The 25,318-nt window shown below is 43.5% G+C and overlaps 2 protein-coding genes and 1 long non-coding RNA gene across 9 annotated transcripts in view; 2 read left to right on the forward strand and 1 right to left on the reverse strand.

Moving 5' to 3' along the window:
- CAPN1 (calpain 1) overlaps positions 1-7,628 on the forward strand; it is a 56,800-nt gene extending 49,172 nt beyond the window's left edge. For all 3 annotated transcript variants that reach the window (XM_039482711.1, XM_039482709.1, XM_039482712.1), the window contains exons 16-22: positions 2,594-2,651; positions 3,096-3,160; positions 3,399-3,467; positions 3,746-3,824; positions 4,635-4,751; positions 5,521-5,579; positions 6,437-7,628. In XM_039482711.1, coding sequence (XP_039338645.1) covers positions 2,594-2,651; positions 3,096-3,160; positions 3,399-3,467; positions 3,746-3,824; positions 4,635-4,751; positions 5,521-5,579; positions 6,437-6,463 — 474 coding nt within the window. In that variant the 3' untranslated portion in view covers positions 6,464-7,628. The remainder of the gene's footprint in view (positions 1-2,593; positions 2,652-3,095; positions 3,161-3,398; positions 3,468-3,745; positions 3,825-4,634; positions 4,752-5,520; positions 5,580-6,436) is intronic.
- On the reverse strand, positions 844-16,304 carry LOC120369430. Of its 4 annotated transcripts, none has more exons than XR_005583156.1 (5): positions 16,163-16,304; positions 14,304-14,432; positions 12,984-13,026; positions 5,588-5,696; positions 844-3,390 (listed from the first exon to the last, which is right to left on the reverse strand). It is a non-coding gene; the product is annotated as an uncharacterized LOC120369430 (long non-coding RNA). The 4 variants fall into 4 exon arrangements; XR_005583158.1 differs by lacking the exon at positions 16,163-16,304 and adding an exon at positions 15,968-16,064 and having other exon boundaries at positions 14,304-14,428; XR_005583159.1 differs by lacking the exon at positions 16,163-16,304 and adding an exon at positions 15,968-16,045.
- A 38-nt stretch (positions 16,305-16,342) lies between these two features.
- POLA2 (DNA polymerase alpha 2, accessory subunit) overlaps positions 16,343-25,318 on the forward strand; it is a 50,915-nt gene continuing 41,939 nt past the window's right edge. Inside the window, exons 1-6 of one of the 2 annotated variants that reach the window (XM_039482714.1) lie at positions 16,343-16,361; positions 17,228-17,355; positions 18,306-18,391; positions 19,547-19,604; positions 21,028-21,134; positions 23,358-23,551. In XM_039482714.1, the coding sequence (XP_039338648.1) occupies positions 17,242-17,355; positions 18,306-18,391; positions 19,547-19,604; positions 21,028-21,134; positions 23,358-23,551 (559 nt within the window). In that variant the 5' untranslated portion in view covers positions 16,343-16,361; positions 17,228-17,241. Of the gene's footprint in view, positions 16,362-16,402; positions 16,536-17,227; positions 17,356-18,305; positions 18,392-19,546; positions 19,605-21,027; positions 21,135-23,357; positions 23,552-25,318 lie in introns of those variants that run through there. The other variant, XM_039482713.1, reaches the window with a different exon arrangement.

The raw sequence follows: 25,318 nt of genomic DNA on the forward strand, positions 1-25,318 counted from the left end.
TTTTTTTTTTTAAACCATGATGCATCTTTACCTGGTCCGACCAATACCATGAGTGCATTCTAATGCATTTACCTATGCATTACCTTATGCATTACCTTATGCATTACCTTATGCATTTCCTTGGCCAACTCAGCAGTCTTACTGCAATAAACTAAATCTGATCCTGCTGCACAGTCAATAAGTTCAGATGGCGTGAGCCCAACAGAGACAGACGTCCTCATGGAAAGTCCTAAATTGTCGAAGAAAACTCAGTTCTCACTTTTGTTTGGATGCAGCAAAATCAAATACTTTATTATTTCTCCAGTAATTACCATGGAGGGAGAGAGTGCCATAGGACACAGGGTCCTGGACAGGTCTCTCAACTCTCAAACAATCACAGCAAGCCTTTATACCTTTTACAGACAATTTCTAGCAATAATACAGACAGTAAAAAACAACAAATACATATTGTTTATACATAAGCTTTCCTCCTATCTCACTAGAAAAACAAGACTGCAAGACTGCACATTGCATACATTATCTTGCTTCAGGGTCACAGTTAACCTAACTCATGCTAACTAACATTCATTAAGATCTCTTCAAAACCTTGTTAATTATTTACTGGCTTCCACACAAGTAAGAGTTAAAACATCAGAAATAGAACCAAACTGCACTCGTTCAATTTGATCCTCCAGAGCAGTGACAGATAGTTTAATTTATTGAAGGACTGTAAGTAATAGAATTAAAGATTTTATTTAAAATAAAATAATTAGTTGAAGCAAACAGGCATTACAATATAACTGTACACTGCCTTTATGCGCACATTCCAAGATGAAATGGTGCATCCAGATATGATTAGTCCCTGGATGAGAAGAAGGGGAAATATAATCCTCTCTCTAATGGTATCCTAATGGTGAATGAGTGCACTAATACAAAATTAGCATACTACTATTTTTATAATCAATTGTAACAACACCCATTAATTAAGTCTACTTTTTACCATATCTATATTTCCACTACCATATTTAATCTTCTGGACACTCAAAGCGAATGTCTTTTACTTATTGCCTATAACTATCAAATATCATTCTAATTATCATTTGCATCAGTGCAATTTCGGCAGTTACCAATATTCCAAACCATCTAAAAATTTCCTTACAACACCTGCTAAAATCAGCTAAAACAAAAACATATTTACTGCTTGACCATAATTTCTCTCTAACTTGCCTCTGAATTGTCTCACTTTGCTTCACTTATATTTTACTAGGCTTTATTATCATCAAGCCCAATTTTAGACTCAAAAACCAGTCCTTTATTTACATTACAATCTAACATATACAAGCATCATCTCTATAGGTTACACAAGATAATATGCTTTCCAATTATTCAGCAAAATCAGCTGGCTGTATTGTTTGTCCTCTTTCGGGTTTAGGACACTTAAGGTGTGAATTGTCTAATTCTAAATCTTTTCTCCCCATACCATCCTTAGTCCAGCCGCTACACTAACATTTTGCTTCACGTGATGTAAGCAGATAAGTATGATTAGGCCTCAGTAGCTGAATGGATTACTTTCAAAGAAAAATGAGGTTCTACGTGAAACGGTGTTGACTATCTTTTTAGGTGGCACTTTTCCCACTGCATCATTACCGAATTAATGCCTCCATGTGGTAGTAGGAGGGAGCACTGCTGCTGAAGGTTTTGCCTTGACAGTTTATGGTAATTAAAGTTGAACATGAGCTCCCTGTGTGATGGTAATTAGCTAAGAGGGCAAACACAGTCTTTCGATGTATAAGCAAGGTAATATAAAGTAGGAGAAAGGAGGTGGTATTACCTCTGTACATGGCATTAGTGAGACCATTCTGGTGTCCACATTTCAGAAAGGTTGTTGAACAATTGGAAAAAAAGGTACAGAAAAGAGCTGCAAAAACGATTCAAGGTCTGGAAAACATACCTTAGTGTCAGAGACTTAAGAAGCTCAGTCTATGTAGTTTACTCAAGAGAAGAATGAAAAGTGACTTTATCCTGTTCCACAAGTAAATATATGGGGAAGAGATTTTTGAAAATAGACAGCTCTTTAATTTAGCACAAAAGACACAATGAGATCCAGTGATTGGAAGCAGAAGGTAGACAAATGGATTCTTCATCACCTGAAGTCTTCAGATCAAGACTGGATACCTTTCTAAAAGATTTGCTATAGCTCAAGTAGAAATTATGGGTTTGATGCAGAAATTATTGGGTGGGACTCTCCATCTTGTGCAATGCAGAAGATCAGACTAGGTCCCTCCTGGCCTTTAAATCTATGAATCTCAAGTCACCGACTTCTCACAGAAATATGGAGGGTTTGGTCCAAGTCATTTTAACCAAATTCAAATTTGAGTAATTACATTCTGCCTCTAAAATGTCTCCAGAAGTTTCGGTTGGATAGCATATTCTTCACTTCCCATCCTAAACTAATGTGTGGTGTTGCTTTGCACTGTTACTGCTGCCACAATTCATCTAATAAATGTGGCTGCATCTTAGCAATGGGTAGTTCTGTACATAATTTGTACATCAGTTTAATCACTTTGGGGTGAGAGACAATAGAAATGCAGTATTATTTCTTTGGTTCTTCTAGGATATGGAAATCAGTGTCTCAGAACTGCAGACTATCCTCAACAAAATCATAAGTAAACGTAAGTAATGGAAAAAACAGCATCACATAATTCAGCTGACCTATTAGTGTTATAGTCTGAATCTGGGTATTTCTTGGTCAGTCTCTGTAATCTAGTGTACCATGTGGTTCTCTTCTTGAAGTAGTACCAGCAGTCTGATGCACCCAGACTGGTAGCTGTAGCTTGGGCACTGGCACTCTTTTTTGAGTATCAGTATAGGAGACGGAATCAATATATTTCTCTCTTCCACTGGTTGGAAGCAGTCTCATTATCTACTAGCAGAGGATGGAAATGAAAATAGTTATTGCCTCACTCCTGCTTTAAGGTTGCATTCTTACATGAAATCTGAAAAGAACACAAAAAAGCTCACGTGTTTGTAATGAGGATGCTAGCTTTTCACACAGTGCATTATAAACAACTCTGCTACGTGCCTTAACTTTGCCCCCTCTTTGCTTTAAATTCCAGATAAAGACCTCCGGACTAAAGGGTTCAGTACTGAGTCATGCCGAAGTATGGTGAACCTCATGGATGTATCCTCCTTCTGCATCTTTGTTACATCCTGGCCCTTTGGGTTGTGTCATGCCTGTAAGATGTAGACCAGTCATGAGGGGATTTTTTTTTTAATTAAGTAAAAATGACATAGCTGCCAGGGTGCTAGTGTTTAGTGGAGACTTTGATTGGTTTCTTCTTGGGGTGTGATGGGAGAGGAAGTTCCTCTTCAGGAAGTCAGCTTGCAAACATTTCTCCTTAACAATTTTTCCTGAATAGAAAGATGGAAATGGGAAATTAGGACTGGTGGAATTCAACATCCTCTGGAACAAAATTAGGAGTTACCTGGTAGGTGAAGTTGCTATTGATCCCCTGCTTCTGCTTCCTTTAGCTTATCCATATCAATGACAGATAATTTCCAATGTCACTTGAAAATGCTCTGGTACCAGCACTGAAAATGTGGTGCTTTTTTTTAATCCAGTCTTTGTTGTTCGTGTACACAGCAATGTGGTATTTTTGCACATTTTCAGTACACTGTGTGACTCTATTACAGTCCATGAGATTTGCTTACCCAACTGCAGGAGTGTCCAGTACCCTCATGTGTCCTTTTTTGTTTTTTTGTTAAGACTGTCTTTAGGAAGTTTGATTTAGACAAGTCTGGATGCATGAGTGCCTATGAAATGCGAATGGCACTGGAGTCTGCAGGTGATGTATCACATACTTTGATGGAGTTAACTTATTACCTTGCATTTAATTAATTTGTCAGTTAATTCATAATCTCTTCCATCAGAAACCAAACTACTACCATTTGTACCCTTTATTCCAACCACGATGGAACCAAGGTTTTGATAGGTTTGTCCAGATAATCCATCTAGGCACTGTAGAAAAATGATCAAACGGTTGTACAATAGGTTAAAATTCTGAGCAAAGCTAAAGAAGAGAGCTCCAGTAAGATCTGTGCAACTTTATTTTAGATGTAGCTGACCTAAGTGCTACTGTGCTCTGCACAAGAAATGATGTGCCCTCTTGTGGTTGCACAGAAAACCTGAGTAGTTGCTTGTTACAATCCAAAATGACAAGATTTGATTGGTAGTAGCAAAGAATAATCATACTGGATCAGATCAGTGGTCCATCTAACAGTCTATCCCATTTCCAACAGTGCCCATACAAGCTGCTTCAGAAAGTTATGGAGTAACCTGCCTACAGAGAAAGTTTCTTCCTAACCCCTCTTGGCTAATGTCCTACAACATAAATATTTATATCCCGTCCAAAACTCTTGGGTTTTTTAATCCTTACTATAACTCAGAATATTCTGGTTATCCATATAAATGGCCAATCCTTTTCTGAATCATGCTAAATTCTTGGCCTCAGTGATGAATAAACAGATCTCTCTATACATACATGACTTTCCAAGACTGGTCTGCTGAGTCCACATAATACCTGTGTGGCCTGAAATCAAGTGATGTAATGCTGTTTTAAATTGCTTGACTTTTTAATATAGTAATGTCTTGACAGGCTTTAAACTGAACAAGAAACTGTATGAATTGATCATCACCCGTTATTCTGAGCCTGACTTGGCTGTTGACTTCGATAACTTTGTGTGCTGTTTAGTGCGACTTGAAACCATGTTCAGTGAGTACAAATTTCTGAGAGTATTTTTATGTTTCTAACTTGTTGTTTCTTACCATGTGGGTATGAATGTCCTGTTATGGTACTATACAGATATTGTTGTGCACAACCCAGCTGGAAATCAGACTCTAACCTACTCAGCTTTAAAATATTCTCTTGATCTGTGCCAGCTCATGAAGTTTGGGTACTAATGCCTATGGTACCAAGTAACCCATTTGGTGCTGACAGTGAGTATTTTCCTAACAGTCAGCATTTTGCATTGGCATTATTCAAACTCTTAACTGTGAGCCACTGGTTGATGGTGCTACTCACAGAATCTTTAATAATTGTTGTAAAGCTAGTTCTTGGGATTAGCAGACTATAAAAGATGGTAGATGGCAGAAGGCAGGGATAGCTCTTTGATGGAGAGATTACTAGTTGAAGTATCTGTTAGTAATTTTATTGCAAATATCCGCACTCCCATTTATTTTTTAACCCCATCTTTAGATTTGAAAGGGCTAGGTCCTACCTTTATTCTGTTGGTAGCAAGAATTGTACGTGTTTCATTCAATGGATTCTGATGCCATGTTGGATTAAAAAGCAGTAAAGGGAAGGTAAACGTTCTCCAGCAAGTTTTCTTGGTGAAGTGGTACCTTCTCCATTTGGAGAGAATTCAGAGGTATACTACTTTCTATAGGAGGTCTGAGAATTACCCATAGGCATAAACGTTTTTAAACGGTGCAATTAAAAAATAATAATTACAAAACATTCCCCTCTTCCCCCATCTCTATAGGGTTTTTTCAATCTCTGGACACAGATAAAGATGGAATTGTCACTTTCGACTTATTTAAGGTACATACTTTTTTTCCTTCCCTGGTTTGTGTGGGTCTCTTACTTCTCATAGCTGGTCCTCTGGAGTAGATATTAACACCTCCCATGTTAGTCTTGCTCCTCCCCTTGCTCATTATTCTAGGAGTCATAAGAACAATAATTACAATTCACTACACATTCAGCCACAAAAGAGGTAGTGATAGTGTTCTCCAGTATTTAGTGCAAATGATAGAGAATTAGGATTTCTTGGTTCTGTCCCAGCCCTCTCACCAATTTTGGGCATATTAGTGTGCCTCAGTTTGCCCATCTCTAGCAAGAATACCTACCTCATACAGATGTTATGAGGCTTTGAATTTATTAATACTTAACTACTGCAACTACTAATTTGTGGTCCTTGATGAAAGTGACTATGGATATGCAAAGAATTATAATTAATTACTAATCTGTAAATTTGTCACAAATACCAGTTTGCCCCCCAAATGTTCCCATAAACTTCCTCAGTTTTTAATACAAACTGGTAGATTTACCAAGTCGTTTTGATTTATTTTATCCCAGCAGAGTAATGATGTCAGCTAGTGGTCTCCTTATCTGGGGCCTGATCCAAAGACCACTTTTTCATAGAAGTCATTCCACTGCTTTCAATGGATTTTGGATCATGCCCTTAGGGTGGATATAAAGTAGAGTCTGAAAGGCTTGGAGCGAGAAGAGGGCATAGATGCACACTTTTATTGTACAAACAAACATGTTATGATATACATGCTTTGGAGTGTTCCTCCCTTTAGATGTAGTACAAAGAAATATACACCGATTCCTGGTTAATATGGTAATGGTTTCAGGTGGAAATGGAGATTCACATTCTCTTTCTTTCTCCTCTGCAGTGGTTACAGCTAACCATGTTTGCTTGAAGAAGACAAGGAGCCACTCCTACCCAGCCATTCAGCTTTCTTCCCCGTGTAATCTCATCTGCAAGTGCCTTTGCCTTGGGATAAGGGGGAGGGGGGTTGTCTCCTCCTCCTTGCTGCCTCTACCCACGCCTACAGAAGCCTCACTTTGGACAAGGGGACCCCACGCCAATGCATGGAGATACTCTTATCAGTTCCTACCCTTATGCCTGGTTGACTTGTCCTTGCAAGCCTTTCTGCACCTTCCCTCAGGCAGCTAAAACCATTCTGTTTTTAATTTTTAGTACAACATTTTGGTGAGAAACTGCAGGACACAATGCCAAAGCCACATATGGGCCTTCTCATTCAATTATGTGCTCATTTTTAAAAAATGGATAAGTACATCTGATGATGCTACCCGCTTGTAGAGCCCGCCATGCACAGTATCCTAGAAAATTTGCTGCTTTCCCAAGGTCACATTTTCTCCGCACTTTGCTTTTTGGATTTGTTCTTGATTGCTTTGTTAGTGAAGATTCTAACTAAAGTGCTAAATATTACAATTTGCCAAGGCAACCTCTTCTCCCCCTTCCTGCCTGTCCCTGTATTACTGGTCTTTACTCTCCCCTCGCCCACCCCCAGAACTTCCATTTCAGCCTCTGGCTTTTTGTTTTTAAATTTCCTGAGACAGACCCCAAAAGGATTAGGGCTGTAGTTGCAGGTCTCCTTCAGTGAGCCCTATCCCATGCTCTCTTTACACCTGAGAATATGCATGAGAGAGGAACAGTGAGAAAGGACCCAGCAAACTGGAATCTATGCATTTCATTCATGGTGCACTGTGAAAAGCCTTCATCTTGAGATGGCTGACCTGGGATTTCTTGTGCCTCAAGACTACAATAGCCAAACACCTTTCACCTATTTCACCTTTGCCTTTCCACACTTCTGGTGTATTTATCCAAGCTTAAAGTGGCATGAATGTTCTCCAAAGCTCTCTCTCCCTGAGGTCAAACTGTTCTTGTCATTTGCTATTTTTTATATTCCTGTATGTGATAAGGGGATTTTGAGGTGATTAGCATGCTTATTTAACATTGCCAGGAGTGTCAATATCAGGGATTAAGTTACACACACATACTGAGTAGTTTTATTTTGTATTGTAGAAACCGAATGTTTTAATTCCAAAAATAAATTTTAAAAGTACTATTAAAACTATTTTCTCTGTGTTTATTCCTTTCTGTTCCTTTTAAAAATGTAGCTATCCTGTCATTTTGGGTTGTTAGATTAGCGCATCTACAGAAAGCTCCAATAAAAAGCAAAACAAATTCTATATCCAAGTTTCTCTGGTTCAGACTGGCAGGGGCGGCTCTAGCTTTTTTGCCGCCCCAAGCACAGCAGGCGGCCTGCCTTCGGCGGCTTGCCTGTGGGAGGTCCCTGGTCCCGCGGCTTCGGCGTACCCGCCTCCGAATTGCTGCCAAGTCCACGGGGACGGCGGACCTCCTGCAGGGAAGCCGTCAAAGGCTGCCTGACTGCCGCCCTTGCGGGGACTGGCAGGGCACCCCCCTGCGGCTTGCCGCCCCAGGCACGCACTTGGAGCGCTGGTGCCTGGAGCTGCCGCTGCAGACTGGACTTAAGTGGTTATGTGCCAAGGTCTGGGCCACAATCAGTCTCCAGAGAGAAATACTAACTGGCACTCTGAATTGTGGAGTTAAAGTTAAGGTGTAAAATATACTGAATCTGAGAAGCCAAATAGTGTGCATTTAAAAAAAAAAAGTGTGCCTACTTACCACTCATGTTGAAAATATAATACTCTTTAAAATCAATTCTAGCATTCTGATTATACTATTGGAAACCCGGGGGCAGATAGTCATCAAGTATAAATTGTTTATAGCTCCAATGAGGTCATGAATTTGGAACTATGACAATTACGACCCTATAAAAAACATATCAGATGAAGCTCTGCCTCAAACAGATTAGTAATAGCATGGGAGACAGAAAATGGGATAATTTGGATTATTGACTACAATAATTTTACCAGTAAGCATCATAGATGAATCCATGTTTGAAGGGTTTAGGGATTTTGAATATTTTAATCAGACTGTTAATTTAGTTTAAATAATTTGTTTTATATGTTAGAAGCATAACTATCCTTGGCATTGGTCACTAAAACAATCATTCAGCAAACTTGGCTCTTTAGCTACAAAACTGTGCAAGTGAGAGAATGTTTGTAAAGTGCTTTGAGATCTTTAGGTAAAAAGTTCTAGGTATAAGAATGAAGCAAAATTCTTTTATATTCAAGATATTGCCTGGCCAGATTCCAAATTGATTAAGGATCAAAAATCCATACTGTTGGCTATTGGTATATAAAGTGAGAGCTGCATGTTACCAGTCTGAATACCTGTCCTCAATTAACCCATGGCTTTTTTTTTTCTTTTGGGCGCTTCGGCAGTTTGAGGGTTTTTTTTTTAATTCATCTGTCTCGCATAATTTTGTATTTTCCCGCATAAAAAACATTTTGCCTACGTCCCCCAGTTCCAACTTTCACACCAGAGGCCGCTGTGGCGCCAGAACAGCCAGCTGCATTCATGCAGCCACAGCGGCCTCTGGTGGGGAAAAGGGGGAACTGCAGAACTAGGCAAAATGTATTTTATGCAGGAAAATACAAAATTCTATGCCAGTGCTGCAGAATTCCCCCAGGAGTAGAAGTTCACATAGCACTCTGCCTGCGGAGCCAGGTTAAAAGAGAGTGGGGCACACAAGACTGGGGGAGTGTCACAGACTGGGGTTCAGAAGGGCTAGTTGGGGGGGGAGAGAGACTGGAGCATGGGCTCAGGAGCTAGTGGGGTTACTGGTTGAGCCTGGGGATGCGGGGATGCAGAGACCTGTGGGGATGAGGGGTGTGGGGACAGGGGCAGATGTGCCTGATTGAATGGGAGAGGTTTGGGGTCAGCCAAGGTCTGTATGGGGGAGGCATCCCAACACCCTAACAATTCCCCCCCGCCCCTCAAGAAAAATCTCCCACCCACACCCAACATCCTCCAGGTTCACTCCTAGGCTCCTTCCCTCTCCCTCAGCTCCTCTGTTACCCCTGACTTCCCCAAGCCTGTGCACTGCTTCTGCTAGGTGCAGAAAATACAGCTGTGTATTGTAATTTAAATGAATTGCACAACATTCTGTATTAACATACCTAGCAAGGAACCTATTTGTCAAAAAAAATCATTTTTTTATCTGTATTGTTAGACATGCTTGCTGACAAATATTTTGAAATACATTACCAAAATAATTGTAAGAGGCAAGATTATATTGTGTTGTTTTGACAAAATATGCAGCGTTTTGCAGAATTTTCAAATATGGGCAGAATTTAATTTTTTGGTGCAGAATTCCCCCAGCAGTACTGCAATGTAGATATTTGGGCTCAGTGAGGTTCCTAGAGTCAAAGCTCACGCTCAAACATCTACACTGCAGTTAAACAGCCCTTTCGCCTGAGCCCTCTAAGCCCGATTCAGCTGCCACAGGCCAGCTGCAGGTATTTAATTGCAGTGCAGACATATCTAAGAGCCAGTGTGACAGAGTGTGAGTAGCCTAAGGCTGACTCACCACTCTGTGCACTTGGTAAGTGTCCCCACATGAGCAAAAGTGACAAGATAATTTAATAAGTACCAACTGATTAACCAGTCAACAAGGGGATTCAGCTCATCAACTGAGGATGTCAGAGAGAGAGAGATGGACAGACAGAAAGCTAGAGGGAAAGGAACATGAGCCCAGCATCTCAGAGAGGTGTGATGTCTCTTCCCCTCCTGCCCTGTGCCTTGGCAGTAGGTAAAGGCTTGGTGAAAAGCCTTATGCTGCAAAGAACATTGTAAATAAAGCACATAGCATAGAACTTGCCAGTGGTGTGCATGAAGACTGTGTGCAGTAAGGAATCCAAGATGAGAGAACCCTGTCACAGACAGTCATGGACATTTTAAAGTGATACCTCACAGCTAGGGTTGCCAACTTTCTAATTCCAGAAAACTGAACACCCCTGCCCTGCCCCACCCCACCCTTTCTGAGGCCCCACCCCCACTCACTCCATCTCTCCTCGCTTGCTCTCCCCCACCCTCACATGCTTATTTTCACTACAAAGCCCAACAGGCACCAGGAAAAGACCAGGAGCTGCAACAGTTCTAATATGGGAGATGGACTATGATTCAGATACCCTTCACCTCACCACAGAGAGATTTTAAACACTACTAGAAAATTAAACTTTTAAAACTTCTTCTGAAGTGTAAAGAAGATACAAACAATATAACCCAAAAGCAGTTGTAAATGAGAGTGCCAATTGAAACTACTTCAATGTATACTTCTGTTTTTTTTTGCCCCATCATACATGTATTAAGTCCAATAACTTGTTAAATAGTTTGTTTGGCTAAAACAGAGGTCAGCAACCTTTCAGAAGTGGTGTGCCAAGTCTTCATTTATTCACTGTAATTTAAGGTTTCATGCACCAGTAATACATTTTACATTTACAGGGGCTGGCGGACGGAACCCCAGACTGGCAGTGGGCTGAGCAGGGCCAGCGGTGGGGACCCAGGCTGGCAGGGCCTGCAGATGGAACTCCAGACCGGCAGCGACCCGCTGCCAGTCTGGAGTTCCATCTAGGGGCCCCTGCCAGCCGAGGTCCCAGCCCCCCGCCCCGCTCAGCCCACTGCCAGTCTGGGGTTCCATCCGCTGGCCCCTGCCAGCCAGGGTCCCGGCCGCCGGCCCTGCTCAGCCTGCTGCTGGCCTGGGTTCCGGGCCGGCAGTGGGCTGAGCAGGACCGGCGGCCGGGACCCCAGGCTGGCAGCAGAGTGCCACTGAAAAATCAGCTCATGTGCTGCCTTTGGTATGCGTGCCATAGGTTGCTGACCCCTGGGCTAAAGCACTTCTGGAAGATATGCATCTAGTCTTGATTTAAAGACCTTATGAGATGGAGAACCCACCACTTCCCATTGTAATTTGTTCCAATTGTTAATCACTCTCACTGATAAAAATGTGTGCCTTATTTCTAATTTAATTTTTTTCTGGCTTCATCTTCCAGACTTTTTTTTATGCCTTTCTCTGCTCAATGAAGGAGCCCTGTAGTATCTGATATTATTTCCCCATGAAGATACTTCTACACCATAATCAAGTCACCTCTCAGTCTTCTTTCTGATAAACTAAACATATTGCACTCTTTAAGCCTCTCACAGTAAAGCATTTTCTCTAGTCCTCAAATTATCTTTGTGGCTCTATTCTACTCCCTTCCCAATTTTTCAACATCCTATTTAATGTAGACACCAGAAACAGATACAGCATTCCAGTATTTGTTTCAAAAATGCCATATACATATACTCCTACATGCTAATATTGCTTTCCAGAATGGATGAATAACAAAAGAGTGAATAGGTCAAAGTGAATTTAAGCTTCAAATGCAGGTGATTAGGACAACAAGGAAGAATATAACTTGTAAAACAGAAATTGGGGATCAATTTTACTTTCTCGGGGGTTAATGGGTAATCCAAAAGGGAAACTAAGAATCTGCTCCATCCTTAGCTCTATTTTCTTAATAACTTGTCAGAGATTGCTCTTGATATGTACAAAACCTGATTTGTTCATGTCACGTCATCTGTATAAATGTTTTCTATAGTTCAACATTGGTGCAACAATTCTGTTCCATCTATGAGAAAATGGACTACAGTTCACATTTGTTAGTGGTGGTAACTTGTGGAAATGATAAACCAATAAATATATTTTATTTCATAAATGCCTATATTGTAATTGTGAGTGGAATTAGGACCATGCATTATCACAGCTGCAATGGGCCCATTAGCAGGGGTGTGACAGATATGGGGGTGGCGGCTCTGGGAGGTGGAGAGGATGGGTGGGAGAACGCTGTAAGGGGTACAGAACTGGATGGGTAGGTGTGGGGGGCAGGATGGGATTGGACGGGGGAGGAATGAGGTTGCAGGGGAGTGGGACAGGGAGGGATGCAATGACAGGGGGATGGAGGTGCAGGGGGTTTGGGACAGGGAGAGATGCAGTGAGGAGGATGGGGGTGCAGCCCCATTCCCAGCACTTGGAGATAGGGATACACATACCTTCAACTCCTGGGTGTCACCACCAGGGCAACAGACTGCGGTTTGCTGCAGCTCAAGCCCAGCCACACTAGGGGAAGAGCGCTGGGCAACAGAGAGAGAGGTACGCGCCATGTGACCCCTCAACTGCCACCCGGTGAGTGCTCGCGAGTGGTACTAATTCCTCCCTGGCCCTGACCCAGCCAATGGGAAATATGTCTGAGGGCGGGGCAACATGCGGCCACCCCCTGGCAGCACCTAAGGCTAGGAGCCGGACATGCTGGCTGCTTCCTGACCTGGGAGCCACATGGTCCACAGCTTGGTGGCTAGCAGGGAGCCTGTCAGCCCCACTGCGGTGCTGCGCAAACCAGACACTCAACGGCCCAGTCAGCGGTGATGACCGGAGCCGCCAGGATCCCTTTGTGTGACCCGAGGGATCTAACATATATTTTTAAAAGTTTTAATTCTTTTATGCATACCGATGGCCCTCTTAGGGAGGTTCTTCAAGATCGTCAGTACCTACTGAGAAATCAAAGGGAAAAATTCGTTGCAAGTCACCTCTAAACTTTAAATTACAGATGTGATGAGTGGTCAGTTCTTATCCTGGTTATTTATTGTATTCACTATTGAATTCTACAAAATTGCTAATATTATTAGCCCAGAAAACCAATTATTACTATTAGTTGTATTGCAATGGTGCCTACCCTAGACCAGGGGTTTTCAAACTGGGGGTCACGACCCAGTACTGTAAGGCACTGGGTCATAGCGGTTCTGGTCAGCATTGCCAACCGTGCCATTAAAGTTCTGTTGTCGGTGCTGCCTGGCTAAGGCAGGCTAGTCCCTACCAGTTCTGACACCGCGCTGTGCCCTGGAAGCGGCCAGCAGCATATCCGGCTCTTAGGCGGGGAGGCCACGGGGCTCTGTGTGCTGCCCCTGCCCCAAGCAGTGCCTACGGGCAAGAGCCGCACAGAGCTGCTTGCGCGCCTCTGCCTAGGAGCCGGACCTGCTGCCAGCTGCTTCTGCGGCACAGTGTGAGCCGCGGTGCCAGGACAGGCAGGAAGCCAGTCTTGGCACCCTGCTGCACTGCTAACCAGGAGCCGCCCAAGGTAACCCCGTGCCCCAGCTCTGAGTCCCCCCCCGCAAACCCAGAGCCCCTTCCTGCACCCCAAACTCATCCCCAGCCCCACGTCAGAGCCTGCACTCCCAGCCCATAGCCCTGACCCCCTCCCACAGCCAAATCCCCTTCCCAGAGCCCCCTCCCACACCCTGAACCCCTCATTCCCAGCCCCACCCCACCACCCTCACCCCAACCCTCTGCCCCAGCTCTGAGCCCTTCCAACACACCAAACCCCTCATCCCCAGCACCATTGGGTCACGGGCATCAATTTTCTTCAACTGGGTCACCAGAAAAAAAGTTTGAAAACCATTGCCCTAGACACCCCACCTGCATTGTGCAAGCAAGTCTACACAACAAAGACAGACAGTCATTGGCCCAAAGGATTTACAATTTAAACGAAATCAGATAAAGATAATTCACACTTTATCTTTAGGAGTATGATCCTAAGAGACAGTGAGGAAAGCCTGACTTATGCACCAGAATTTCCATCTTTGCAAGATCAGGGCCTTAACTGTTGAAGCTAATGGGAATTAAAAGTGCAAAGCAATGCTTAAGATTGGGCCTGGTAACTCCACATACTAACACCACCCTGCTGTTCCCTTCTATGTGGAGCTGTGGGGCATGAGTCAGGGAAATACAATAAAATGTAGGGACATGAAGGAATAAAATAAAATTAACTGACTTTAAAAGTCTGTATTTTTTCTTGCTCTTTCTTCTCTGTTTTTCTTCTTCCACCTACAGCTTCCATTCTCACCCTTCTGTTCCCTGTGTTCATTGGGTATGATCTTGTTTCTATCATTTGTAGTTCTTTCTTTGAAAAAACAATTTTTCTCTTATTCCCGAAGTGCAGCCCTGCTCTCTAATGACTTATCTACACACACAAGTTGTAACAGTTTCACATAAATTGGTTTAAAAGCCAATTCAGTCAAATCAGCACAAACCCATGGGTGGGCACATTTACATTGGTTTAAAACTGGTGATACTGGATTAGCTTATAAGGTGCAAGCTAAACTGCTACAAGTAAAGTTTAAATCTGTTTAAGAGGAACCACATGAAAAGTTGCAGCAGTTTACCTCACTATGTTTAAGGTCCATCTAGCCTAGTTAGGGTGACCAGACAGCAAGCGTGAAAAATCAGGACATGGGGTGTGTGTGTGGGGGGGTGGGGTGGTAATAGGAGCCTATATAAGAAAAAGCCCCAAATATTGGGACTGTCCCTATAAAATTGGGACATCTGGTCACCCTAAGCCCAGCATCCTGTCTTCCAACAGTGGCCAGTGCCAGGTGCCCCAGAGGGAATGAACATAACAGGTAATCATCAAGTGATCCATACCCTGCTGCTCATTCCCAGCTTCTGGCACACAGAGGCTAGGGACACCATTCATTCCCATCCTGCCTAATAGCCATTGATGGACCTATCCTCCATGGATTCGTCTAGTTCTTTTCTTAACCCTGCTATGGTCTTGGCCTTCACAACATCCTCTAGCAAGGAGTTCCACAGGTTGACTGTGCGTTGTGTGAAGAAATACTTCCTTTTGTTTGTTTTAAACCTGCTGCCTATTAATTTCATTTGGTGACCCCTAGTTCTTGTGTTATGAGAAGTAGTAAACAACACTTCCTTATCTACTTTCTCTACACCAGTCATGATTTTATAGACCTCAATCATATCTCCCCTTAGCCATCTCTTTTCCAAGCTGAAAAGTTCCAGTTTTACTAATCTCTCCTCATATGGAAGCCATTCCATACCCCTGATCATTTTTGTTGCCCTTTTCTGAACCTTTTCCAATTCCAATATATCTTTTTTGAGATGCACACAGTATTCAAGATGCGGGCGTGCCTCTATATAAATCCATGGTAACATGATATTGTCAGTCCTATTATCTATCCCTTTCTTAATTATTCCCAGCATTTGGTTTGCTTTTTTGACTGCCACTGCACACTGAGTGAATGTTTTCAGAGAACTCTCCACAATGACTCCAAGATCTCTTTGTTGAGTGATAATTAATTTAGACCCCATCATTTTTTTTATAAACTATAGTTTATAGTTAGTTAGTTTATAGTTTAGTTAGTTAGTTAGGATTAACACCATGCAACACAACATTGTGTGCACACTAAGCCTTTAAGGGGGTTGTTTCTCCCCAATTTCTTCTCTGCTAATCAATGGACCCTTCCCTCCCCTTAAAATATTTCCCCTTCAGAGCTTCCCCAACCCATCCCTGGGGCCTCCTGATTTCTCCCCCTCAGGGAGAGGTTGTATCAGTTCCACCCTTGGGGGAGGAATTGGGAGGCTCAATTTATCTAATCCCGCTCAGGAGGCTCCTGCCCAGCTCGCTCACGCTCCCCTCACCAAGGCTCCTCGTCCTGCACCCTGACTGTCCCGTGCCCCCGCCCGCCTTCTGAGCGCTATCGACAGCGCGAGACCAACCAACGAACCAACCCTCCACCCCCTTCCCGTCTGGGGGGCTCCGCCAGCCTCCCCCTGACACCCCCCGTTCCCAACCTCCCACGCGAGCTGAAAGGGGAGAAACAGCCCCGCCCCTACCAGTCACCAGCCCCGCCTAGGGCTTCGCATAGGCGGCTCGGATGGGTAGCCACGCCCCTCAGCTATATGGTTTTGGTCACAACCGACGCGGTATTTCGGAGGGAGCTACCCCACCTTCTCCCTATTAGCCGCTCAGCGGTAGCTAGCTACGCCCAGTCGGAATAGGCCCCGCCCCTTTGGCTGCTGGAGGCAGGGGCAGGCAAGGCGACAGCGGCCGTAAAGCACGGAAGTGGCGTGAGGGTGGCGGGTTTTTCGCTTGTTTTCTGTCTCGGCAGCCGGGGGTGCCCAATGGGGTCGGTCTGTGTTGAGGAGCTGCTGGAGGATCTCAAGGTCTTCGGGGTGGGCTATGAAGAAGAGGCGGTGCCCGACAAACGTGAGGGAGGCGGCACGCGGCATCAGGGGAGGAGGCGGGCACAGGCGTGGTGTGGGGGGAGGTAGCAGGAACCGAAGCGGGGCTTGAGGGAGAAATTGGGACGGGGGGGGGCTCTGGGGCAGGTGCAGCAGGGGTTGTGGGGGCGCAGGGAGCGGACCAGTGGGGCGGTGTCCTGGGGCTTGTGAGGAGGGGTGGGTAACGCGGGCTGTGGGGTGGCGGCGCTGGCAGGTGTTGCGTGGTGGGAGTAAGGTGATGGGGTAAATTGAAATCCTGGCGGGGAGGGGGATTGCGGGGGGGTCTGGAGGAGGGGTTTGGGGGGTATGAGGCAGAAAAGTGATGAGCAGCAGAATTTGCTCTTTGGACGCTGCTTCCTTCTGCGCTTAATGTCACTTGTTGCTCCGTTTCCTGTGTTTAACATTGGGAAAACTAGTGTTTGGGACTAGATGCTGTTTGTATCAAGGATGCCAGTTGATAAAGTTGTGTTGCTCCCTCCCAGAGGCTGTGAGGGGGGAACAAAGTGCCTCTTTCGTTTGGCGCCGAAAATAGCGAGGGACAACTGTGATTTGACTCTAATCGATCCTCTGCAGTGCTAAACAACTGTAGTTGTGGTGTCTGCCTATTAAAGCAAGAGAGATGACATCTGCAAATTCATCAGTGATTCAGCTCTGTATAAAACATCTGTCCTCTTGCAGTGGTTGAACTATGCATGACGCACAGACTGGCACAGAGTGACTTGGCTAATGAATTAGTTGCCTTCACTACAACTAAAGAAGACGGGTCTCGTCTCACTGTAGAGTTCCTGAATGTCTTTGAATATGAAGTAAGAATGATGTTTAGTAAACAGCTAATAGAGGGTTGGGAGGAGGTGTAGTTTGCTTTGTGTAGACTGGGGGAAAAGGTCATGTTTTTAAGACTGTGTAGCTAGCACTAAATTCCTACACTCTGGTGTAGATGAGGCATGTGTCTATACCAGCAGGCACAGGTCTCAAGTACAACTTGTCTTGTACGTGGTGCAGTTTTAGAACGTGTTGACTAGAAATACTTTCTTTAATATCATTTTATCATAATTAAGACAAATCTACTGAGTGTGAAACAAACTCAAACCATCCCTAGCCCTAAATATAGGAATAATTGAGTATGGTGTTTTGGTTTCTTGCTGCTCTGAAGATTATTTCTTATTTTTTTGTATTATAGTAACACCTAGAGGTCCCCACTGAGAACAGTCCTATGTTGCTGTGTCCTATATATGCACAGTTAGCAAGTCCCTGCTCTGAAAAGCAAACAGTCTAAATAGACAAAACGTTCAAAGAGTGAGAGAAAGGAAAGCTTAATATTTTTGAGAAACTCCATCGCTTTTAAAGCAGAAAAAGAAACTGCTTTATAGGTTGATATTGGATCCCCCAATCTTATACAGGTCCCTATCTATGCCATATTTTTAGCGGCCACTAGACATCTGAGCACATTCTAAAATCCCAAATCGCTTTTGAAATTTTTTTAAACTTATTTTTCAACAGAAGACCGAGGGCTTGAGCACAGGGCTGGGAACTCTCAAGGTCTAATCCTAACTCTGATGCTGTTTCTCTCCGTGGCCTAGGGTGACACTTCATCTCTCTGTGCCTCAGTTTCTCCATCTGTGAAATGGTGGTGAAGATTAATACCCAGGGTGAATTAATTGGTTAACACCCGTAAAGATCTTTAGAGATGTGAAGTGCTATATAATCAGGTGATGTGTGCAGCTTGAAATAGTCATGGGCTTTCATTATTCCTCAGGTACTCAACAAAAGAGTTACTAAAGCTCATCAAAAAAAGGACAACAGATACTCTGGAATCAAGGATATCAACACCATTCAGGGACTGTATCCTTCTCTGCTGTTTGTTTAATATTAAGACTTCTAATTGAAAAGGCAAAAATAAGTCCCTTTTTAGCTGACTTTCTTGATTCAGCCTGTACTTTGGTGTTACTATATAGCATAGCTTACAAGGAGTTAATTACATGTAATCTGTTACTCAAGAGAGGAAGCATGGTTCAGTGATTAGGGTGCTAGCCTGGAATTCTGGACACCGGTTCAATTACCTGCTATGCTGCAGATTTTCTTTGTGACCATGGGCAAGTCACTTAGTTTCTCTGTGCCTCATTTCTCGATCTGTAAATTGAGTACAGTAGCACTGCCCTACCTTGCGGGTGGGTGTATGTTGCATTAAAGATTGTGAGAGTTTCAGATGGTATGATGATAGGAATCATATAAGTACCTAAGATAGGTGGTGAACTTTCTCTAGTAAAGATTTTTAATATTAAAGTTCTAGTCTTAGATCAAAGATAAGTAACAACTTACTCTGCAACACCAGGAGAAACTGCTAAAGAGTCAGTGCTTGTACTAGGCTCCTCAGTGCTTGATTCTGGTCAAAATTTAGGACGATACCCCAAAGAGCCTACAGTGTAATTTAATATAACTGATGTAGTTATGCTGGGACAAAAACTATGTAGACAACATCAGTTGGCAGTCTCCTGTGGTTGTTATGGCAGACTTGGATTTTGAGGAGGCTTCTCCATGCATAAAAGAGCAGGATGGGAGAAAGCTGTTAACTTTAAGGTTGGAAAATGCATTCCTTTTGTGTAATGTTTCTTGTCAATATCTTAAGTTGCTCCCAGAACTGCAAACTTTTGACATACCTTAGGCACCTTGGGATAGTTCCTATTGGAATAAATCAAGAATTAATTTTTAGTGCTTGGCAAAAATCTTGTGACCTCCATTTTACAAGAAGGTCAATGGCCCTCTAAAGAGAGTTTTACTTCTATAATGTCTTTGTTTTTAAGCACTTTAATTGGAATTTATGTACCAGATTCTCCATTGTACTAGTGTAAATGGCTGCACCTGTGTAGGGCAATACGCTTCCAAGACAGAACCATAGGATTTTGCAAATGACTGAGTAAAGGTGCAGGGCAACAAATGATCAAATCTTATATTTCAGTAGACAGTACTCTGTTCTCTTCCATGACTAATATTTTTTAGCATTGACGTAGAGGAGGAAGAGGAGAACCTCTTAGATGCCTACACAACACCGTCAAAAGTAAGTGTATCGTCTTCTGTATGTTTCTATTCCAAAAAGAGCTACCCAGCTCCATTCTCCTCTGAGATGTTGGAAGCTAGGTGGAATATGTGAAAGTGTTACTGTTTGTTTGCTATTTCATCTGTCTTAATGCAAGCAAAGATTTACTCTCTTATCAGGGGTGAGCACAATGTTCTTTCTTTGGATGTGTGATTAAATATTGTTTTCCTTTCATCAGGGTAAGGAAGGGAAGATAGATCTTGTGGCTGGGCTGGACAGTTTTCATGACTCTTGCAGGGCTATTCTTAAGGAATAAGGCCCCAGTCCATCAATGACTTCTGCATACTGCTTTGAATTTGGTGTGGGTGCAGGGGTCCATCTGTGCAAATGTTATTGCAGGATCGGGACCTGTGTCACTTTAAAAGTGATAGGCCTGATACTTTGTTGCCCTACTAATCTGGTTTGGGAGCATTTTACACCCATTTTACATGGTATTGATCTAAATGACTACACAAGGTGCATTGCAATGGAGAATAAGGCCCTCTCATGCGTCTCCTGAGGAGTAGTAGCTGACAGAGAATGGCGTATGTGTAAAACCCTCAATTGCATTTCAAAGTAGTCTAAGGGCTTGGCTACACTTGAAAGTTGCAGTGCTGGGAGTTACAGCGCTGGTCGTGCAGCTGTGTAGGGACAGCGCTGGTGTGTGGCCACACTCACAGCTACCAGCGCTGGTGTGTGGCCACATTTGCAGCGCTGTTGGGAGTGATGCATTATGGGCAGCTATCCTAGCATTCAAGTGGCAGCAACGTGCTTTTCCAAAGAGGGGGTGGGAGGTGGTGTAGTGTGACAGGGAGCGGGGGGAGAGAGAGAGAGAGTGGATTTTTGGAGCCAACACTGTGTGTTTAGCTTCCTGCCTTGAAAAATCAGAAAATGTTCGCGACCCCTTAGTCTTAACTCTTAATTGCAAACAGCCTGCATCCAAATGGACTCCCTGCTGTTTCTCTGTCAAGCAAACACTCACTCCCTGCCTGCCTCATTATCTCATTTGATTGTTCACAGCCAGGTACAGATTGATCAAAACAAACAGGAGCTGTGTTATAAGCAGCTCTGGGATCACAACAAAACAAAGAGAGGCTGCATAACAAAACAGAGTAATTTATAAAAGCATTCTGGGATATCTGCTAATACCCTGGAGGCCAATAACAGCGCTGGTGTGTGTCCACACTTGACGAGCAGCGCTGGATCACCAGCGCTGCAATCGTTACACCCCAACCAGACCAGGTGTACAGCCAGCGCTGCAGCCAGGGAGTTGCAGCGCTGGATGTGCCTTGCAGGTGTGGACGGTTACTAATTGCAGCGCTGGAAAGCCTCCACCAGTGCTGCAACTTTCAAGTGTAGCCAAGCCCTAAGAAAGACTGACACATCTGTTCTTCCTGTATTGTAGGGCTCTCGGAAACGGAACATAACTACACCAGAGAATCCACAGTCTAAAAGGACTTTATCCACCCGTAGCCCCCACCTAGTTTTCTCTCCAAACAGCTTCTCACCAAGGTATGGTACTATTGGTCTCCCACTTGAGTTGGCTCTTCTAGCAGCTCCCTGATTCCTCTTCACACTAACTTTGAATGTGGTTTAAATTGTGGCTGAATCTTGAAGCTAAAGCCTCAAGACATATGAAACTAGAAACTGAATTTCCTCTTGTATAAGCAGGGGAATATCGAGCAGGAGTAGGGAAGTGGTATTACCTCTGTGTATGGCATTATTGAAACCGTTATGGGATCATTACATCCAGTTCGGTGTTCATATTCAAAAAAGATCTTGAAAAATTGGGAAGGATTCAAAAAAAGAGCCACAGTTATTATCTGAGGTCTAGAAAACAGACCTTAAAGTGAGAAACTTAAGTTCAGTCTCTTTATTTTACCCCAAACTCTTGGTCACAGTCCTCAAGTATGTACATGGGGAAGAGATGTTTGTATAGTAGGCAGGTCTTTAATTTAGCAGAATGAGATCCACTTATTGAAAACTGAAGCTAGACAAATTCAGGCTAGAAAAAGGTGCAAATTTTCAACAGTGAGGGTAATTGTTGCAACAATTTAGCTATGGATGTGCTGGATTCTCCATCACTTGAAATCCTTAAATCAAAACTAGATATTTTTTCTAACAAATATGCTGTAGCTCAAGCAGAATTTATGGGTTTGATGCAAAAATTATTGGATGAGGTTCTCTGGCTTGTACTATACAGGAGGTCAGACTAGATGATCATAGTGGTCCCTTCAGGCCTTAAAATATATGAATATTTCCAACTTCTGTCTTCACAACCCTATTGATTATGGACACAGACGTAGGCGCCAACTCTGTGGGTGCTCCATCCCACTCCCCTGCCCCAGCTCACCTCCACCTCCTCCTTGAGCATGCCACGTGGCTGCTTTTTCCCCCTGGCTCCCAGCGCTTTCCCGGCACACAAGCACCCACCGGTGCTGGGAAAAGTTGGCGTCTATGGACACAGATTATTAACAACTATGCAGTAGCACTTAGAGGCTGTACCTGAGGTTGGGACCATATTGTGATAGGCACTCTACAAACATAGTGAGAGAATCCCTGCCCCAAAAAGCTAGTTAAACATGACAGATGATGGCTGAGAGAGAAACAGGCAAAGTGACTTGATCAAGCTCACAAAGTAGGTCAGTGGCAGAATTTGGGAATAAAACCCAGGTCTCCTGAGTCCTGGTTTGGTGCTCTAATCCACACTGCCTTCCCAGTCTCATGGTGTATGCTAATCTGATGACATGGGGGCAAAACTAGAGTAAGTCAGGGAGCAGATCTGTCTGTCTATCTTAACCATGTATTCAGTCCCTATCACTAGTGTCAAAGCACCTCACAACTCCCCTGTGAGGTAAGGCAGTGCTATTATCGCCTATTTAATGATGGGGAACTTAGGTTAAGTGATTTTTTTTTTTAATTATTATTTTTTTCCCCTCAAGATCACACAGGGAGTCTGTGGTGGGGCAGGAATTGAACCATGTCTCCCAAGTCCTAAACTGGTGCCCTACCCACTGGGCAATCCTTCTTCTGAAGTGACTGACCACTGTGGGACGTGATCTGACCAGAAATGTCTCTGCTTTCCTCTCCCAAAGACAGCCAACAGGGTAGAGACAAAGATCTACCACTACTGGGTTTGGGTGGGCAGAAACTACTGACCGGTTAGACTACTGCTACCTAAGAGACATACAGAGTATAGTGGGAAAGACTTCAACAAGCTGCTGGCCCAGAACCATTTCTGGGAGTCCTCTTCTTCTCCTGATACTTGCACGTGCCTTTGGATAGTAGGAAAGGCACAGGTGAAAAGAGAAACTTGCTACCAGTGCCTCAACACTTAGCCATTGAAGAGCCCACTGAGTTATGGTTTGTTTGTGTTGAGGCTTTTTTCTTTGTAAGCATTAGTGACAATAACCCCATCACCTGGTTAAATTTCAACTTGGGTACCTATATTCTTGCCTGCTTAAAACTCCCCCTGCAGTTTCATGTGGATACAGGATTATTCTTGTTCTAAACCATTGTATAGTATTGTTATACCGTGTTAAACAGCTGCCACATCCCACCCAAAAGGTGGCTCCATTTCTGTGGCAGAACAAGTGGTCTCTATGTCTAAGATATTAGATATCAGAATAAATCCATGTTACACAAGGCTTAGTCTAACTTGTACTGGATTTGTTGCTTTTAAAGTCAGATGAGATCAAGTTACTTTTCACAGTTTCATTTCTTCCCTCCATGCAGCGCTACTCCCTCTCAGAAGTATGGCTCCCGGAGCAACCGGGGTGAGGTGGTAACCTCATTCGGCTCTGTACAGGACACGTCCTGGAGTGGAAAAGGAGGCCATGGATCAAGTGTGAAGCTCTTTGGTCCACCAGAACAGTTGCTCACCAAGAGTTACAAATTCATGTTCCAAAAGCTTCGTGACATCCGGGAAGGTACCTTACTTTTTTGTATGTAAGAACCCCTAATGACTTATGGTATCTTACACTTTGGCTCTTAACATCTTTACTAACTAGGGAAGCCAGAAGCTTCTTCCCAATGAAAATTTTGTTCTAGTGAACATTTTGAAGGCTGCTGTGAGCACATCAGGCCTTTGTCCAAGTTCATCCACTGGCTCCCAGTTAACTTCCGATGCCAGTCTGATGCCTGGGTCCTAATTTTCAAAGCAATTAATGGATCAACCCCCAGTGAGATCAAAGAGCAAATTTTGATCTATGAACCACCATGATAGCTGCTCTCCTCTGGGACAATACAGACCACAAAGCACAGGCTGAAGCATGTGAGAACTGGGACAGTGCATTTTTGGATAAGGGGGCCAGCTATGGAGCAAACTTCTAGAGGGGATTAGGCGAGTCCAGGCCCTCGACCACATTTAGAAAATGCTGCAAAACCTTCTTTGAAAATCCTTTCCACCATAAGAACAGCGTGCACAAAACTGACACCCCTTTGTACCCAATAAACCCCAAGCAACCAACCAACAAACAAACAAAAAAAACCCCTACACACAGTTGAGACCTTGAAAAGGGAGCAATGCCGGAGACTCCATGAAGTCTGCTAGGAACTTCACTTTTCCGTTCGATGGTTTTTTGTGTGTGTGTGTGTGTGTGGAAGATGCTCTGATACTGCAGTGATTGACTGAAAATCAGGTCTTGTATTTGGAGGTGCTGGCCATCTACAGCTTCCACTGAATTCAGCATCACTGAAAGTCAAGCCAATAATTTAGTGAAAGGTGAGAGATTTGGTTTGCCCATATAAATAGGAATTCCCATACTGGTTCAGGGCAGCATTTTGTTTAGGAGACAAGATATTGGACAACAGTGGTTGGTGCTAGATACGTCTGTGGAAGCTGCAAGAAACTTGAGGTGGTCAGTTATGGAATAACCTGCCCATAGGAGAGATTGAAAGTTGACTCAAGCTTTGAAGCAAGTGGGTTTATTTTCTTTCTTCTCCCTCTCCCCCCCCCAACCCCCCACCCCAACCCTCTTTAATGGAACTGTGGATAGTCTTGTCCATATAAATGCTGAATCCTACTCAATTCTTGATACCATCTTGTAGCTGTATGTTCCACAGGCTAACTATTTATTTGGTGGGTGGCCAGCCAGTGAAGGAAGATTTTTTTACTTATCAGTTTTAAATTTGTTGCCTTCCAATTTCACTGACTGTCCCTTTGCTTTTGCCATGTGAGAGGGTAATTAGGAGCCCCTCGATTAACATTTTCTATACTGTTCAACATGTTCATCTGAAATGATCTAGGTACTTCATACTATTCAAAGATGGCATTTGACCTCCAGTTAAAGTAGGCAATTAAGTTTGCCTTTCTTGATCTCAAGAAGTCACTATCTATTGGTATAGCTGTTCCCTTACTGGTTAGGCAGAAGTACTTTCTTCTGCTTTAGAGTAGTATCAGACATTGGTGACTGCTGGGTATATGGAGATAGGGGAGTTATGGAATTTTGTTAAGGCAGTAGGATAAAGTGCGATCCTGGGACTTGGGAGACCTGGATTCAATTCCCTGCTCCGTCATTTAGTCTCCCTGTGCCTCAGTTCTGCATCTATAAAATGGAGATAACGGCACTTCCCTACCTTGCATGGGGTAATGTGAGGATAAATGTTAAAAATTTGTGAGACTCTTAGGTTCCCTGCGGGGTGGGGACAGATAAGTACCTTGGATCATGAAAGAGAAACTCTATTTTAAATTGGCT

This window comes from Mauremys reevesii, linkage group 7, assembly GCF_016161935.1.
Source record: "Mauremys reevesii isolate NIE-2019 linkage group 7, ASM1616193v1, whole genome shotgun sequence".
NCBI classification, from domain to species: domain Eukaryota; kingdom Metazoa; phylum Chordata; order Testudines; family Geoemydidae; genus Mauremys; species Mauremys reevesii.